The 18,978-nt window shown below is 36.3% G+C and overlaps 1 protein-coding gene across 2 annotated transcripts in view; it reads left to right on the top strand.

The window, feature by feature from the left end:
- C14H5orf34 (chromosome 14 C5orf34 homolog) overlaps window positions 1-18,933 on the top strand; it is a 31,602-nt gene extending 12,669 nt beyond the window's left edge. Inside the window, exons 7-14 of one of the 2 annotated variants that reach the window (XM_065905505.1) lie at window positions 869-992; window positions 6,543-6,634; window positions 7,605-7,674; window positions 8,322-8,492; window positions 8,579-8,673; window positions 10,227-10,325; window positions 13,954-13,994; window positions 17,290-18,933. In XM_065905505.1, the coding sequence (XP_065761577.1) occupies window positions 869-992; window positions 6,543-6,634; window positions 7,605-7,674; window positions 8,322-8,492; window positions 8,579-8,673; window positions 10,227-10,325; window positions 13,954-13,994; window positions 17,290-17,483 (886 nt within the window). In that variant the 3' untranslated portion in view covers window positions 17,484-18,933. The remainder of the gene's footprint in view (window positions 1-868; window positions 993-6,542; window positions 6,635-7,604; window positions 7,675-8,321; window positions 8,493-8,578; window positions 8,674-10,226; window positions 10,326-13,953; window positions 13,995-17,289) is intronic. The other variant, XM_065905504.1, reaches the window with a different exon arrangement.
- Window positions 18,934-18,978: the final 45 nt, after the last annotated feature.

Genomic DNA, 18,978 nt, shown 5'->3' with positions numbered 1-18,978 from the left:
GGAAACGCAAAAGACCCCAAATAGCCAAAACAATCATAAGAAAAACAGAACTGGAAGAACGGGCTTCCTGACTTCAGACTATACCACAAAGCTACAGTAATCAAAGCAGTATGGTACTGACAAAAACAGACACATAGATCACTAGAACACATGGAAAGCCCAGAAATAAACTTAAGCATCTGTGGTGAATTAATCTACGACAAAGAAGGCAAGACTGCAATGGAAGAGACAGTCTCTTCAAGAAGTGGTGCTAGAAAACATGTGAAAGAATGAAATTAGAACATTCTCTAATACCATATACAAAATAACTCAAAATGGATTGAAAGACCTACCTGTAAGGCCATATATTATAAAACTCCTAGAGGAAAATATAGGCAGAACACTCTTAATGTAAATCACAGCAGTATCTTTTTGGATCCACCTCCTAGAGTAATGGAAATAAAAATAAACAAATGGGACCTAAACCCACCCACTTCTGATAATATATTCTTCATACATGTTTCAATAAATTGACTTGGCTTGAGTTTTTATACATAATATACCCAATACCTTTACTGTGCCTGACTGCTCCAGGTACAGTCACCTTCTTATAGGGTGGCTCCATTTACACATAGCTAATCTCATTCATCAGGTATTGATTCTGCTAGTTTCATTATTACAGAATAATATTATTTTTAGGTTCTAGAGTTGTCATATTTAACTCCTATACAGTAGGCATTGCTTTGGTGACTTTACTGTGCCAGCCACTATGACTGTCAGTGGGATACCAGGATGATAAGACAAGATGCCTGACTTCTATAAATTGCCTTCATGTATGTTTTAATCTCAATAAGAAAAAAAATTTTTAATGATTATTTCTTTTTCCTAGACTTATCCATAAACATATGAACTCAATAGAGATTTATCCTGGAGATGGATCTGTTTTCAAATCAGAAGGAGCTTATTTGGGGAACTATTTTACATATTATTCCGTTCAAGAAGAATCAGAAGAGGTATGTTGACAATAAGATCAAGAAGATTTTTTTTTTTTTCTTTTTGGCCACAGTGTGTGCATGGGAAACTTCCCCAAACAGAGATTGAATCCCTGCCCCCTACAGTGGAAACAAGGGTCTTAATCACTGGACCACCAGGGAGATCCAAGAAGATTTTTGATAGATAGCTGTTTCCAAATAAATCTGAATGCATATATGGGAACTTGATCTTTTATAACATTTCTTGCTACTACTTCTTAGTCTAGGTAATTAATATAATTTTACTGCCAGTACTTCTTCTGTCATAGACCTCATCAGATGGAAACACTGAAACTAGTGATATTTGAATCAGTATACTTCTTTGAGGGTTCCCCAGATGGTGCTAGTGGTTAAAGTACCCATCTGCCAGCACAGGAGACATAAGAGACGCAGGTTCGATCCCTGGGTCAGAAAGATCCCCTGGAGAAGGAAATGGAAACCCACTCCATTATTCTTGCCTGGACAATCCCATGGACAGAAGAGCGTGGTGGGCTGCAGTCCACGGGGTTGCAGAGTTGGACACAACTTAGGATGGACGGACAGATACTTCTTTGAATTAATATTTGCACATTAAGAAGCACATTCTTTTTTTCCCCCACCACAGGTATTTAAAATACTTCTTAACTCTTAAATCGTTATATACAATTAGGAAGTTGAACAGAATTGTTCTGTCATTGAAAACACTAAAAACACAACATGATATATTTAATATATCAGACAAAAATATAATCATGTGGAAATTTTGTTAATAATCTAAATTTACTTGTCCCCAGCCTGACACTTGAAATCCACCCTTTTTTAAGGGTCACCATAGTATCACACAGCTTTGCTTTGCAGGATGGAATATAATATGTTTTCTATCTATTACAGAGTGGCATATTTGAGTGGTTAGATTGCTAGGGAGGAGACTTGAAACTTAAGCAAAAGTTTTTTTTTTAACTAGGGAAAATTTCAAATATATGCAGACAAGTGTAACTGACCTTCATGACCCATTACCCAGTATGTTCCATCTGTACTTCCCGTTGCCCCTTCTACGCCCTGTTTATTTTTAAGTAAATTCATAAATATTTTACTATATATTAAAGCAGAGTCCCTCCTGAAGTCTATTTATAGGAAAGTATTTATTTATTCAGTAAATACTAATTGAATTTTCGAAGGCAGGACACTTCTAAGTACTGGGTAGAGACAAAGAGCTCCTGTCCTCAAGAGTCCACAATCTAGTGGTCAGTCAGTAGGCAAACAGGCAGATGAGATAAAATCATGACCAGTAGTATGTGTGTGTGCGTATGTGCACATATAGTGTGTGAGATAATAAACAGGCAAATAGAGTGGTATGCATAAATATCTACACTGCTGACTTCCATCTGTCAGAGTGCAAAAAATTACACGATAAATACAGAATATCTTCCTGGAGCTTCAGTTTTACTCAAAGGTATCCTAGGGAGGGGCTGATAATTTTTATAATGAAGCAAATGTATCATGGAATAGCAGCATGTGTTTTGGGGATAAAACAGAACTTCAAGACAAGTTGTGCCTTTGTGGTGGACTGCTTTGGGTTCACATCTGAGACCCCTGTGTACAGCACATTCACTCTTCTCTGTCTACTTGAGTGAAAAGATCTAGAAACAGTTGGCTTTCTTTTGGAGTAAAATTGTTTGTTCCTTACTTGAATGCACACTCCAAAATAAATTCCAGATGGATTAAAAGACTGAAAAAAAAAAAAAAACCTAATAGAAAATGAGTAAAGGATAAGAATGGTTGTGCTGTGTAACCCATAGTATTTGAAAACATATTCAACTTTACTACTTGCATCAAAGTAATGCAAATTAAGATAACAATGATATAGCATTTTTCACTCATCAAATTATCAAAAGGTTGATAATATCCACTGCCAGCAAAGGTATGTGAAAAGGGGTGCTCTCCTCAATCAATTTACAGCCTTCATGAGGGCCAACTTGATAATATTAAGTGAAATTGGCTAGAAATTCTTCTTAGACATCTATCCTAGAAAAATATCAGCACATATATACGGAGAAGCATGGCCAAGGATGTAGACTGTGGTCTTGTTTGCAGTAGCAGAAACTGGAAGCGATCTAAGTGTTCATCAGTAGGGAAACAGTGAACTAAGCTATGGTTGGCAGATCGTGGGAATGCCACAGAGCCGTTTAAAGGAATGAGGAAGATGTAGACACGTAGAGAGACAAGAAATTGAAAGATCTCCAAGACGCTGTTGAGTGAAAAAAAAAAGTTACATAAGAACACGCACCAGGGGTTCCCTGGTGGCCCAGTGGTTAAGACTGTGCTTTCACTGTTGTGGACCTGGGTTTAATCCCTGGTCATCAGGGAACTGAGATCCCACAAGCCACGTGGAGTGGCCACAAAGAAAAAAAAAGCATGTACAATGATATCTTTTGCAAAAAGAACAAAAACCAAACTCCAAACCCAATTGTATTACTGTATATATAACACAGGGAAAGATCTGGGGAGATTAAAAAACTGAAGTGGTTACTTTTGGTGAGGAGTCTGGGATTTTGTGAGGGAGAAGTCAGGAGGGACTTAAATTTTGTATTTTTTAACTCTTTCCCTCTCCCCCTCCCAAAATATAATAATGTATCATTGCTTATATAATTTAAAAATTAAAGAGGAAAGATTGACAGGAACTTACAATATAAGTGCTTCCATAGAGAGAAAACCTTGGTGCTTTGCGACCACTTAAGGAGGGGTACCTGACCAGTTTCCAAGGCTCCAGAAAAGCGTTCTGGAGGAAGTCTCTGCTAAGCTAGGGTTTATCATTCTAAAGGAGGAGTTATACAGAAGAGGGCAGAGTTTGAGGAGCATATAGCTAAGGGAACACTGGTTTTGCTTAGTTCTGTCTGTCTGGCTTTCTGTCATTATCATTTCTATTTAAGAGTCACCTTAAGGAAGCTTTTCCTGACTGTCCAAATTAAAGAAGCTACTGCTAACACCTTCCTCTTTTTTCTTCTTGGGACATTTAGTATTGTGACATTTTCTTATTGATTGATGTTTGTTTACTAACTTACCCACCAAGAGGTAACCCTTGTCTTGTTTAACACACTACTTTTTTAGCACATAGAACGATAGATAAATGCCATTTAAGTGGAGGCTAGAGGCTGGGGGCAGGTATTGAGTACTGAAAAAATGAAATGCTGTGGTAGGTTGTAGTAGACTAAAACAGGTAGGATGGTAGGGGAAATGTCCAGAGAAGAGCTTAGACCCTGAGGTAGGCCAGTTTATAAATGGGGCATTGCTTTTGGAGAGCCTCTGAAGGATTTAAGTAGGGAAGTGACATCCTGTTTTTGTTAGATGTTTTCAGAGGAAGATGAACTGAGGTGAGGAAGAGGTGCACTTCAAGATATAGAACCAGTTAGAAGACATTTGTTGTAGTGCAGACAAGAAAGTGTGAGGGCCAGACAGTGGTCCTGAGAATGGAAAGATAAGAATGGACCCAAGAAATATTAAGGACTGATGGGATATTGGAGATGAGGAGAGAGTTGAAAATAATGCCAAGTTATTGAATTAATCAATGAGTATGGGTACCAGGCACTAGATTAAATAAAAAACTTGTTAAGCCTAAAGTGTACTGATGATGGCCCTTTTTGGTCTTACCAAGAGATGTCCATAAAAGATTTAAATTCTATTATATCTCGTTCCCATCTTCATGATAGCAGTTATAAGAAACTCATAATTATAATATGTCTTTATTTCTGAGAGGTTAAATTGTGAAAAATAAGCATTTTAGAATTGATGAAATAGAGCAATGGGAAAGATAAGTACCTTCAAGGGACTCAGTATCCAACAGAGAAAAACATAAATAATTGAAGGGCGATATTTTGAGTGCCTACCATGTGACTTAGCACACTGTGCTAATAGATGCTGAGGTTGGGCAGATTCCCTGGCGGAGGGCGTGGAAACCCACTCCAGTATTCTTGCCTGGAGAATCCCCATGGACAGAGGAGCCTGGCGGGCTGCAATCCAGGGGGTCACAGAGTCAGACGTGGCTGAGCGTCTAAGCACAGCACATACTGAAGTCAGCAAACAGATACAGCCCCTGCCTTCACGGAGCTCCATTCTAGCTGGGCAGACCAACGTTCAGTATAAAACTATTGAAATTATAGTGAAAACCAAGAAGCAGGGGGGGAAATGCAGATTTTGAAGTGAAGGTAATTTCATTTTTGACATGTTGAAGCTGAAATGTCTTTGTGATATCCAGTAGAGACTTGGCTACTCGAGTCTATAGTCCAGGATAAATGAGGAGAGACTGTTTTTTGCCTACCTACTATAGACTAAATTCTGTCCCAGGTGCTTTGTAAATGCATTATTTCATTAATCCTTGGGACAATCTGGATTGTAGGTAGTATTCCCATTTCACAGGTTGTGGGCACTGAGGCTTACAAAAGTTTGTCTAACCTGCCCATCACTGTAGTTTAGTGAGCGGCACACCTGTGAAATGAATCCAGCTCTGTCTGACTTCAAAGCCCATCTTCTATCACTGATAGTAAACTATGAGCTACATTCTCTTGTGGTTCAGTTCAGATCTCTACTGCTACTTCGCCCTCCAGCATTAGGTTCATATCCCTCATGATTGTTTTGAGGAGTAAATGAGATACTCCTTTGCAAACTACATAGCATAGCACCCAGCACATAGTATCTGTTTAATAAATGTTACTTGTTGCTGTTGTGATATTTCTTTATTCAAAGGAGTAACAAAAAACATTTTTTTTCTAATTCAAGAAGTTGAGCCTGTAAATAATAATATTATCTTACACAAACTAGCAGTTGTTCTTCCACTAATAAAATACAACAAAACGGGAACTTCTCTGGTGGTCCAGTAGCTAAGACTCCTGTGCTCCCAGTGCAGTTTGATCCCTGGTCAGGGAACTAGATCACACATGCTGCAACTAAAGATCCTGCCTGCAGCGACAGAGACCTGGTTCAACCGAATAAATAAAAAAAAATTTAATGACAAAATGATATATTCATTCAATTAAAATAGTTCTGTAAGCCTTTTGGGTATATCTTTGGGTATACAGTAGCCTTTTGGGTATATCTAAAGAGAAAAGGGCACTTATATAGTAGGTTTCCTATTAATGCACAGGGAAATTAGTTTGTTAATTTGACTATAGCCAAGATTTAAACTGAGCAGTAAGTTGTAGGCTGTTGAGGCACTTATGTAGTAGGTTTCCTATTAATGCACAGGGAAATTAGTTTATTAATTTGACTATAGCCAAGATTTAAACTGAGCAGTAAGTTGTAGGCTATTAGACTAATTTTTATATAGGATGACTTTTGATAGGCAGAATTTTAGACTTTAAAAAAATTGGGAAAGTAGAAAAGCATCACAAAATACCTTTAAAATTTACCTTTTATGGACTTTTGATTAAGTTAAAATAACTGCTTGCCTTGTCACTATGTAGATAAATATTTCAAGAAAAAAATAGCTAAGTTATAATGACCAAATTTTATTATTGAGGTTTTTTGTTTTGTTTTTTTTAACTTTAAACTAATTTTCAGAGAGAAGAGAAAACTTACTCAGTAAATAACCTTCCTCCGGATAGGCCAGGAAATCCGTTTTCTGTGTGTTCTCTAATTAAACAGGCAACCAGGTAAGTGCTTCCCGTTCAACTGAATTCAGTGTTGTGTGTCTGAGAAACATGATGCATTTTCTAGTGCTTAGGATAAGGTTAAGAATTGGTAGGTATAGTAGAAATGTCTTTAGTAAAATCTGTCAGCTTTTGTGGTCTCATCATTTATAAAATAAAGTGTTCACCATGTCACTATAACAGTACTTCTGGCTTTGAAGTTAAATATGGAGAAACATCCATATGTTTCTGGTAGGAGAAGTTAAATATGGAGAAACATCCATATGTTTCTTTTCTCTGGGCACGTGTGGCATCATTATCGTTCCTTGGTATCAAGCTGAAGGTGTGATGATACTTTTATGTTATCATACTTCTTTATTGTCCTAGAAGTGATCTTGATTTCTGGGAGTGCACAGAAGACAAACTGTAGTTTGGTTCTCTGGTTCATGTGTTTTTTAATTAATTAATCCATCTGTGGTGCCTAGAGGGATGAAAGTGGATTGTTCAACTAAATTGTTTTTATAGACTTAAGTCTAACCAACTTCCAAAGTAGATTTGAAGGAGCAGAATTGGTCATTTGATTTTCCAGGGACAGTTGATTCACGTCCCCACCACCCTTCAGTTCAGTTCAGTCGCTCAGTCGTGTCCGACTCTTTGCAACCCCATGAATTGCAACACGCCAGGCCTCCCTGTCCATCACCAACTCCGTGTGCTCTGCGTCTGTCACTTCTTAAAAAGAGCAAATTCTGAAAATTCCCTCCATTTGGATTCTTTTCATTGCCAAAATTAGAGGAATAACCTTAACTGTGTAAGATTAGCACAAAGAGAAGCAACAGTGGTAGTTTCCTTTTAGGGGCTTAAGGAAGAAAAGAGGTCCAAACATATTTTTGTGGAAATGAGTTACTTGCCTCAAGTTGTATAGCAGTGAGCATGGGTTGCTAGAATTGGAAAATGACAGTATTTGCAAATATCTAAGTATTTTTCTTGTTCACAGAATTCTTCAGCATTGTGCCAAGATGAGGCTCTCTTTAAGCCATAACTATCGTATATGCTGCTGGAAAATGGTATCTTATTTTAAAAGCAAGATATTTTTAATCGTTTTGTTGTTTGTGTATATACTTATAAGTTCAAATTACTTTCATCCAAGTCATGTGAGAAATTCTTTGTCACAATACTGGTTTATTAAAAAATCCACTTAATAAATACAACAAAATTGGTCTGTTGTATTATGCTTTTACTGTATGTAGTTTGTTTTTGTTTCTTCTTAGTAGAGGGGGAAGGGCAGGGGACTTGATTGGATTTGAAGTATGTAAATACATAGTTCTTTTAAAACATATTACACTACTCTGTTCATAACTGTAAAAGTAAGTTTTTTTTTTAATGTTGACTTGGAGGAAGTGATTCTCAGACCTTGATTTCTGTATTTATACTACTTTGATTATAAATCTCTATGTTGCTGTAGTTCCTATTCTTTGTCTATTTTCTATGTAAAGTTTAGCAGAATGGTAACTTTCCAAAGATACTAGAACTTAATCTGCTTATAATGGACTCTTGGATAGCCACTTCTGGAAAAGTCAGAACATGCCTAAGGATTCTGCAATATTAAACTTCTAAATGAGAATCTGAAGTTGCCTCAGAGTTAGTTCATTCATCATTTCAGTCTTGTTAGTGTATAACTCTATTTCCTGCTGTTTTTATTTTCTGGTTTTAGGTACCTGGGATAAATGACAGCAGTGTACTGCCTTTGCTTTTGAGAGAATCCTTTATGCCTGGCGTGGGAAGATTTCTTGCGTACTCAGATGACAAAGTACATGCCATCTTTTTAGATGGCATTACTTTAACCCTGAATTGGAATTTCAGCTCTTTTATTGAAAAGAGACAGGTAATTATACTTCAGGCTGAAACCTCTCTTTTATCGTTTTTCAGTTCTGGAATAATAAAACTTGCCTTTCCTCCTTGTTTCTTCAGGTAAATCAAGGTCTCACCTTAGGTTGGTGTAAGTTAACTTTTCCTGATGGACAAAATCAGTTAATTCAAATTCAACATCCCAGACCATATGAAAGGTACTGAAAAGTAATTTTAAAAAATAACTTCATGTTAGCAAATAACTTCCTTTTAGATGGAGGATGCATTTATATTATTTAACTTAGTTTTAGACCAAGAGGAAGCATATAAACATTTAAATGTTATATATATACTTTTAGTTTTTCCATGTGGCTTGAAGTCATTTCACCAGGTTTCAGAATTTACAATTATATTGTCCTCTAGCATAACTAAATAGATCAGGTCAGCTTTAATCATTTCCATTTGTATTCTAGTGATTTTTCAAAATAAATATGTTATAACTGGCTTGCTGTGGAGGTTGGACTGTGGTCAGCTGTGTTAACGAATTAAGTAATTAATCCCCTAGTGTGTGCATGCTCAGTCGTGTCCGACTCTTTGCAACCCCATGGACTGTAACATTCCAGACTCCTCTGTCCTTGGAATTTTCCAGACAAGAATACTGAAGTGGGTTGCTATCTCCTACTACTGAGGATCTTCCCAACCCAGGGATATAACCCGTGTCTTCTGCATCTCCTGCATTGGCAGGTGGATTCTTAACCGCTACACCACCTGGGAAGCCTATTAAACCCCTAACCGATTTGAAATAAAGTTTACAGCCACAAATAGCTAAACTTACGGATATTTCTATAAAGAGAAACTAGCTGATGCTTATTCTTAAAATGGAGAAGATTAGGGTTTCCATGGTGGTCCAGTGGCTAAGGCTCTGTGCTTCCAATGCAGGGGACCTGGGTTTGATACCTGGTCAGGGAACTAGAACCCACATGCTGCAAACTAAGAGCAGATAAATAAATTAATTAATTTTTTTTAATGGAGAAGATTATTGAAATCAGCTTTTTCATGAATGTGCTTTTTCTTTTTTGGCTTATGGAATTTGTTATAATAATCATTCTTGTGATGTTCTTGACATGTTAGCAATTTTACTTGAGGATCCTCACAAAACAACTGCTATTTTACCTCTTAATTTATTTTCCTGTTGGGATTTATTGCATTTTAATTTAAATGCTCCAACATTTATTGGTAGTTTGAATAATTTGCCTCAAAAGATAAGCAAATTTGTATTTAGCAAGCATACTGTTTATTTCAGCCAGTTATTCCAGATCATTCATTTTATTGAACTTGATACTTACTTTGTAATCCAGTGAGTTATATATAATTATGAATGTGTGTGTGTGTTACTAGGTGTGTTCTGGTTTAAATTTTAGAAAGCAAATGCTCACTTCGTGATATATGTAGAGATATTTTCATGATAAAATTTAATGAACCTCATTTTACTTTAGAAACTAAAAGGAGAATTTAGGCATTTGAACTTTGAATGAAATCTAAGTGTTACCTTTGTTCTGTTTCTTAAATCTCATTTTTATTAATCATGAATGTAAATCATTTCTGATGAATGAGAAAAACTGGCCTTTTTCTTTTACCAATGAAAAAAATTTTTCAAATAGCCCTACTTTAGAATTTTTCCCCAAATTAATAATTTTTACAATTTTTTGAAGATTTTTATAAATATTCTACATTTTCATTTTTTAAACCTCTCTTAATGTGTTCAACCTAGATATGTGACAACAGTAATATCATGGTGCAGAAGGCTGACCCAGATTAGTCAGCAAGAAATACTCACACATCCTTCATCTTCTGTTCCTGAAGAAAGCTGGTATTTATATTTATTTTAAACTTAATCAGTGTAGAAGAGCCAACTAATCCTCAGTTATTAAAATGTTAAATGGTAAACTGACTCTTCTTCCCAAGAAAACTTTCTTAGTTAAATATATTTAACCAGTTTGATTTTTTTTTGATAGCTTAAATCTTGACAATAATTTATCTTTAATTGGATATCTCATTTATTACATTTCATCATAGTATGTTTCATCTAAAGATCAGAAAACTGCATTGAAAACTTCATATCAAAATGGGTGACTCTTTTAGCGTAAAAAGTTCATCCTGGATCATTTATAGAAAAATTTAGAGGAGGTTTTTTATATATATATTTTAGTAATATTAAAGGAAATAAAATGTTGACTAACAAGCTTTCAGAAAAACTTGATTTTTAAATAATTTCTATTAATTGTCTCCATCAAATTAATTGACAAATCAACAAATAAAGCAAGACTTCAGTCCTTCCTGTGTGCAGAGGACTGGAACTGGGTCTTGAAGGAGTTAAGACATTTAGAGAGGAAGCAAGAGAGGAAGCAAGTGTAGAAATGAAAAAGGATATTTTGGCTTGTGGAAACAGTAAGAAGTTTTTGTGGAGCAGACACTTGTCTTTTGAGTGTAGTGTGACTGTGATGGATAGGAATAGATCTTACAAGGGGAATTCAGACTGCACAGAACTGTAAGTTCCTATATGGGAAAAAAATGACAAGAAGAAAGATCCTTAGGAAAGTTAGTGTCACTGTGGGTGTATTACAAAAGAAGGATACCAGGAAAAATTTAGGAAGCTTTAATTTAAGTAAGTTGTGGACTTGCCTGGCCGTCCAGTAGTGGAAGACTCCATGCTTCCCACCGCAGGGTGTGTGGGTTCAATCCCTGGCTGAGGAGGATCCTACATGCCACGTGGTGTGGCGAAAAAATAAACTAAGTTGTAAGGTACTTAGCATAGTGTGGTGAAAAATATAAACATTAAGGTGATAACACTTTCGAGTTACTTAGAGAAAGAGGTACAGTCAAATCAGTGGATGTTATTTGAATATCCAGGTATCTTAAGGATTCAGCTTTGGTCCATCTCTTCAGCTATGTAGGAACAGAAAAGTTGCCTCACATATACACAATGGAATATTACTTAGCTATTAAAAAGAATACATTTGAATCAGTTCTAATGAGGTGGATGAAACTGGAGCCCATTATACAGAGTGAAGTAAGCCAGAAAGAAAAACACCAATACAGTATACTAATGCATATATATGGAATTTAGAAAGATGGTAACGATAACCCTATATGCAAGACAGGAAAAGTGACACAGATGTATAGAACAGACTTTTGGACTCTGGGAGAAGGCAAGGGTGGGATGATCTAAGAGAATAGCATTGAAACATGTATATTATCAATTGTGAAAGAGATCGCCAGTCCAGGTTTGATGCATGAGACAAGTGCTCAGGGCTGGTGAACCAGGAGGACCCAGAGAGATGGGATGGGGAGGGAGGTGGGAGGGGGGTTCAGGATGGGGAGCACATGTAAATCCATGACTGATTCATATCAATGTATGGCAAAAACCACTACAATATTGTAAAGTAATTAGCCTCCAACTAATACAAATAAATGAAAAAAATAAATAAATAAAAGCTTAGGCTTCACACACACAAAAAAAAATGTTGCCTCAGTAGCTAGCAAAAAATATGGTTGGGAAGAAAGGGAAATTGTGCATGGCTATAAAATTGGTTACTTCATTATTGCTTAGCTGTCAAAATTTGTAAACGTTAGCCTTTTTATATGAAAGCTTAGAAGAGGGTAGCTGTCAAAACCAACTGAGAATTGAGCAGTTGAGAGAAGTACAGATTGGTGAAAGCAGCTGTGGGTGGAAGCAATGCGGAGCAGAGGGGAGACAAGAAATTGAGGAGTGGGGAAGGGAAATAAATACAGTGTGTGCAACAGCTCCATTCCCCTCGCAAAGCCTAAGACGTCTGCACTGTGATTCTTGTTTTCTTATAAAAGTGAAAGAGTTGAAGGAAGAGAAGAGGTCACATAATAAATAACTACCTAAATTGTATTTCAGTATTTTTTTTCCAATTCAACTTCTATTATTAGCTTACTGGTTCAACTTTTTAATAAGGATGCTTGTCAAAAAATAGAATATTTCATAAGAAATTGGCTTATCGTATGAGCAACAGCATTAAAGGTAGTTTGTGTTGTTGCTTACACCCAGAAAATGTTTCTCATGTGTGAAAGGGTGGAGGGGGTGTGTGTTTTGCAATGATGAAGAGTCAGCAGGTTTTAGAGTAAGTCACATCCAGATCTTTACTACAGATGCTTAAAATGATGATAGAGCTCTGTTATTCTCCATCCATAGGCTGGAGTACAAGGAAAGAGTGCAGGCTGACAAGATGTATATGGTCCATTGTATATAATAAAGTCAGTAAAGCAGACAAGTCTTATACCCTTTTGTGAACTGTGAAAAGACTTTTCTAGTGACTTGAATAGAGAGATATTTTAGACGTGAATGTCCTCATTAATTTTGCAGAGAGCTAGTCCAGTTACGCTATTTTCTAGTTGTTTGCCAGTGTTCATGTTTCACCTAGTGATGAGGGACAAGGCAACATACACATAAAAGGTTCTCCTGGATTTGTATACATTCAGCCCTCTACTCAATACTGGTTGCCACAGTGTCTGTTTCTGTGGAACATGGTAAGAGTCAGTATTCATATGTTAACCCTTCAAGTCAAAGAGAAGACAATGTTTAGTATACTTCGCTTAAGAAAACAATGAAATAATTAGTCTATTCCAGAAGAAATTTAATAGAAAATAGTTATGTTTGGACACCTAATTCAATTGTATAAAAAGTTAGCTCTAGAGACCATCCATTCCCTAAAAGTTCCATATAAATGAAGTCTTACTGTATGTGTAAGATTCCTTCTCCTCCAAAGAAACTATCTAGGTATGAAGATTAAAAAGGTAAATAGTTCAAGAAAAGGCATTATAAAGAAGTTTATTAATTAACATAACAGTATAGGAATTCAAAGGAGAGAGCTTTTCTGTCATAGAAGTGATGAGATTTTAGTAGGTTTTTAAAGTTTGAGTAAACCTTGTGGAGGAAAGTAGAAGGTATGCCAGATCAGTACTGAGTTATACCAGGAAGGCTCATTACCTTCCAACCTCTACACTGAATTCAGAAGTCCTTGAGATGGAGGATTTCTATTCACTTGCCTTACTCATGGTTGGGTGCATCCCCTGTCACTCAGTCATGTCCGACTCATTGCAACCCCATGGACTATAGCCTGCCAGACTCCTCTGTCCATGGAATTTTTCTGGCAATAATACTGGAGTGGGCTGCCATTTCCTCCTCCAGGGGATCTTCATGACCCAGGGATCAAATCTGCAGCTTCTGCATTGGCAACCAGGTTCTTTACCACTGCACTATCTGGGAAGCCCGCCTGACTCATGAAAGACTATCAGTTGAGTCAAGGTGATCTGTGGCTAAAGTCAATATAAAGAGAATGCTTAATTTCTAGGTTCTTCTCTGTTAAAAATTCTAATCATTATGAAAAAAATTAACTATGCTTATTTGAAATATTGTGGATATAAGAGAATCAGACAACTGGCATTAACCTTTTTTTTTATTTTTGGCACAGGTCTGTGGCTTCTGAACTTGAAAAGATACAGAAGTTTAATTGTATCCTTTAAGCATAATGTAATGTCCTGCATAATTTCTCTGTTTCCCTTGTAGCCTTAAGCTAGCCTGTGGAGACTTTCACACTTATATAATTATGTTCTAACATTATAACTGAGAACTATCTCTGACTTTTCTTTTGTAAAATCTGTATGATTTTTATTTACTATTATTTTTTTTTAATTTCAGCTTCATTGAGGTATAATTGAAGAAACTGTAAGGTATTTAAATAGCACATCACAGTGACCTGACACGCATAGCATTGTAAAAGGATCACCCTATCTTGTTAATTAACCCAAGCATCACTTCACGTATCTTCCACCTCTCTTTTTCTTGGGGACAAGAGGGATGAGAACATCTTCAGTGTTTCAGTCATATAGCACAATATTATCAACTACAGTCATCATGTTATACCTTAGATCCTCAGACTTTATTCATCTTATAGCTGAAAGTTTATATGCTTTTACTAACTTCTCCCTCTTTCCCCACCACCCAGCCCCTGGCAGCTACTACTCTGCATTGTTTCTATGAGTTTGACTTTTAAAAAAATTCTGCATATGAGTGACACCATATAGTATTGATATTTGTCTTTCTCTACTTATTTCACTTAGCAAAATGCCTTCAAAGTCCATCCATGTTGTTGCAGATGGCAGGATTTCCTTTTCTCATGGCTGAATAGTACTCTGTGTATATATGTGGGAATCATCTTTATTCATTCATCCAACAATGGACAACAGTAGGTTGTTTCCATATTTTAACTAGTATGAATAATGCTAAAGTGAACAGAGGAGTGCAGATCTCTCTTCTGTAGACTGTTTTCATTTCTTTTGGATATATATACCCAGAAGTGGGATTGCTAGATCATATGGTAGTTCTGTCTATAATTTTTTGAGGAAACTTCCATACTGTTTTCCAGTGTCTGTAACAATTTATATTTCTACCAAAGTACACAGTGGTTCTCTTTTCTCCACATCCTTACCAACATTCATTATGTCTTTCATATATATATAAAAACTTTATTTTTAAAAAATGTCTATGTATTTGGCTGCATCTGGTCTTAGTTGTAACATATGGGATCTTCACTGCATCATGAGGATCTTTTGTTGTGGTATACTTTTCACTGTTGACTATATTAGCTGTGGGATAATCATATATGATCTTTATTATGCTGAAGTATGTTGCCTCTATATCCAGTTTGTTGAGTGTTTTTCGGCATCTATTGAGATTATATGACTTCTGTCCTTCATTTTTCATGTGGTGTATCATATTTTCATATGTTGAACCATCCCTGTATCCCTGGAATAAATCCTACTTGACCATGTGTATGACCATTTTAATATAATTTTATTCAATTTGCTAATGTTTTGTTGAGGACTTTTGCATCTGTGTTCATCAGGGATATTGGCCTGTAATTTTCTTTTCTTGTGTTCTTGTGTCTTTATCTGGTTCTGGTTATCAGGGTAATCCTGGCCTCATAAAATCAGTTTTGAAGTATTTTCTTCTCTTCTATTTTTTGGAAATGATTGGTATTAATTCATGTTTAAATATTTAGTAGAATTCACCAGTGAAACCATCTGTGTTGGGAGGTGTTTGATTACTGATTCAATTTCCTTACTACCTGTTGGTCTGGATTCATTCTTGGTGGGTTGTATGTTTCTAGGAATCCATCCATTTCTTTTAAGTTGTCCAATATGTTGATCTGTAATTGTTCATAGTATATTATCCTTTGTATTATATGATATTGGTTGTAATTTCTCCTCTTTCACTAATTTATTTCTCTTTTTTTCTTGATAAGTCTAGCTAAAGTTTTGTTCATTTTGTTTATCTTTGCCCAAAAAAAACAAAGCCAGCTTTTTTTCATTGATCTTTTCTATTGTGTATAAGCTCCTTCCAGGGAGACAGAAACAACCTAGCGTAGGCCAGAGAAGGAATATGGAGATATCATCTGCCGGCCTTCCTCTGTGGGGGATCATACTCTGCCCCTAGGTGTGTGCTAAATTAGAAACTTTTAAAAAATTTCTTTGTCTGTGCTGGGTCTTAGTTGCAGCGTGCAGGATCTTTGATCTTTTTTGCAGCATGTAGGATATTTAGTTGCAGCATGTGGGATCTAGTTCCCTGACAAGGGATGGAAACCGGGCCCTCTGCATTGGGAGAGTGACGTCTTAGCCACTGGACCACCAGGGAAGTCCTAGAAGCTTTGAAAGCAGCAGATGGGCCGCTTTTAGGGAAAGATTGGGAGATGAGTGTTAGTCTGCTCAGAGCTAGGAGTTTTACGCGCCTGTCCCACACTTGAAAGTCTTAAAAAACTGAAGCATTAGATCTTGGGTCCAAACACTTTACTCCTCAAGGTGAAGCTGGGAATTGTGAATTCCCCGCTGTTGTGCTGAGGGTAGGGTTTATAGTGAAAGCCTGTCTCATTCTTACCCATTTCTTTCATTGTGGATGTTTTCTTATTCATTCAGTGTATAGCAGTCACTTGGGTAGTTCCTACATTTCTGACAGTGAGAATTGCTCTGTATGTAGCATAGATGCAGTGTTTTTGTGGGAGGAGGTGAGTTCAGGAACTTCCTCTGTTACCAGCTTAGACTGGACTCCTACTTCTTTTTGTTGTTAAACCTTTTTTGTTCTGTGCATTCCTACCCCACTCATCTAAATTTCTTTTATCCTCTTATTTTTCCGTAATCCTATTCAAATAATAAAGTAGCTCTGAAATAGTGGACACATTTATTTTCACTCTAGATGTTTTGTTATTTAAAAATACCCTACACAGATTGTTCATATTCCTCTCACCCCTACTTTGTTCCCTTTCATTCCCGAATCACTTCATCACTTAAAGAAATGTCTAGTCACTAAGTCATGTTCAACTCTTTTGCGACCCCATGGACTGTAGCCCCCTAGGCTCCTCTGTCCATGGAATTTCCCAAGCCAGAATACTGGAGTGGTTGCCTTTTCCTTCAGGGGATCTGCCCTACTCAGGGATCAAACCTCAGTCTCCTGCATTGCAGGCAGATTCTTAGCTACCTGGAAGCCCTTAAAGAAATGTTACTGAGATTTTAATTCTTTTATTTCCTCCCTGTCACCAAACTTTCACCCAAATACAGACATACATACTGTCTTTTCCTTTCCCCTTCTTATATCCTAACTAGTTTCTTCATCTATATAAGGGATAGACGATAAATTCTGAAGTCCCAACTTTATTATGACTCCAAGAGATCTTCCTCCCAATAGAAAAATAATATTTTAATATGAAGGCTAGGTTTTCTGTATAGGAGGAAAGCTCCTTAACTAAGCAACTTAGTGTTATTGGAGAATAGTGGTGTCCTAAACCAGATTTCTCACAAGAAAAATGAACAGTCTTTGGATCGTTGTCAACCAAAATCTTCAGAAACCTTGCTAAAAGAAGTTAATGAAAAGAGTGTATCAGTGGCATTGAAAAAAACCTCTGAAATCCTTCAGGATATTGACAATCTTCTATCAAACTCTAAATGGTGAAAAATGGAATTAGTACAATATATTATTAAACCCTGCGGATATTATTTCAAGCGATTGGTAGAATATTACTAGAAAACCAAGAAATTATATATATACATGACTTGTGTACAATGAGTATGTGAGAAATGATATCTAACTTAGGAGGTGTTTTATCTAACTTGTAAATTTTAAAATATATATTTGTATATTATTAATAAAGAACCATTTAAAAAATCTGAACAATTTCTTATCTCAGATTTGAGAAAATTTTATAAAACTGTAGAATTGTTGCTGTTTTATCTTGTGGAGCATTCACTATTAATCAAGATTTTTTTTTTAATTTTAATATGCAGAATTGTGTGCATTGGTCATTCGCTATTTAGTCTCTCTACACCAAGTGTTTTTCAGCAGATCTATGAAAAGAGAATCAGCTCTTTCAAAAAAAAAAAACAAACCTTAATGTGGACAATATTACTGCAAGCTAAGAATGGAGCACTTCAGCCAAGACTAAATTTTATCTGAATTTGTCTCGTTACCAAATATTTTCATTTGTTTTGAACATCTCAAAAGATTTATGTTACAAAATACATGAGACCAAAAGAGAAATAAGCTCACCAAAAGTACTATTTATTACACCTGTCTATTGAGAAGAAAACCATACTTCCAAAAAGACTTCAGGATTATACCAAATATAACAAGAAATGTTCAAATTAACTTCTGATTTCTTGAGACCAGCCTCTTCACATAAAAGAAGTAACAAAGGAAATAACAAGAAAAACAGCAAAAAAAAGAGTGTAATAGGTTAGGAGATAAAATGTAAGCAATTTGAGCACAATGCTTTCTTCAGTTTCTCTCACACTGGGCTCCCTGCCACCTTCAAGTATCAGCACAAATATCCCTCAGAGGGGCTTCCCCCAGTTACTGTTACATCACCATATTTATTCTTTATGGTCTATATCTTCCACTAGAACTTGAGCCCCATAAAGTTATTTTATAGTCTTATTAACAAGCATAGTGTGTGTAAATGAACAGCCCCTTTGGGCAGTAGATTGACTACAGAAATAACTAAGTTCTGTTTTGGTCGCAGGAAACCACCTATGTCGTCCCTAAATAACTGCAGAAAGCCTCGACTATAGTAAGACATGTACCCATGCTGCCATAAAGGTAATGCCAAATTGTCATTGCATTCAGACAGAAAAAACTGCCCTTAACATGACTAAGAGCACTGTGGTTAATGTATTCAGCAATAAATATGTTTAATAAGCTTTTAAGCTGTGCAGGTAAAATATGTATAATTTCCTCCCTCCTTAGCTCAGAACCAAGAGTGTGTCACGCAATGAAAACTTCTATAGCAAAAACAGCTACACCTTAAGGTTCTGTGGGAGACCTAGAAGTGTACCTGAGATGGAAGATTCCAATTTTCTACCGTCTCCTTCCACTATCTATCAGTATTGATACAATCCCAATGCTGCCCCTGCGTTACATCAACACTTGTTTTGAGGAAGTAGGTAAGAAA

The sequence above is a fragment of the Muntiacus reevesi genome, chromosome 14 (assembly GCF_963930625.1).
Source record: "Muntiacus reevesi chromosome 14, mMunRee1.1, whole genome shotgun sequence".
Classification (NCBI taxonomy): Eukaryota; Metazoa; Chordata; class Mammalia; order Artiodactyla; family Cervidae; genus Muntiacus; species Muntiacus reevesi.
Note: the sequence above shows the minus strand (reverse complement) of the source record. Positions and strands in the feature narration are given on the sequence as shown.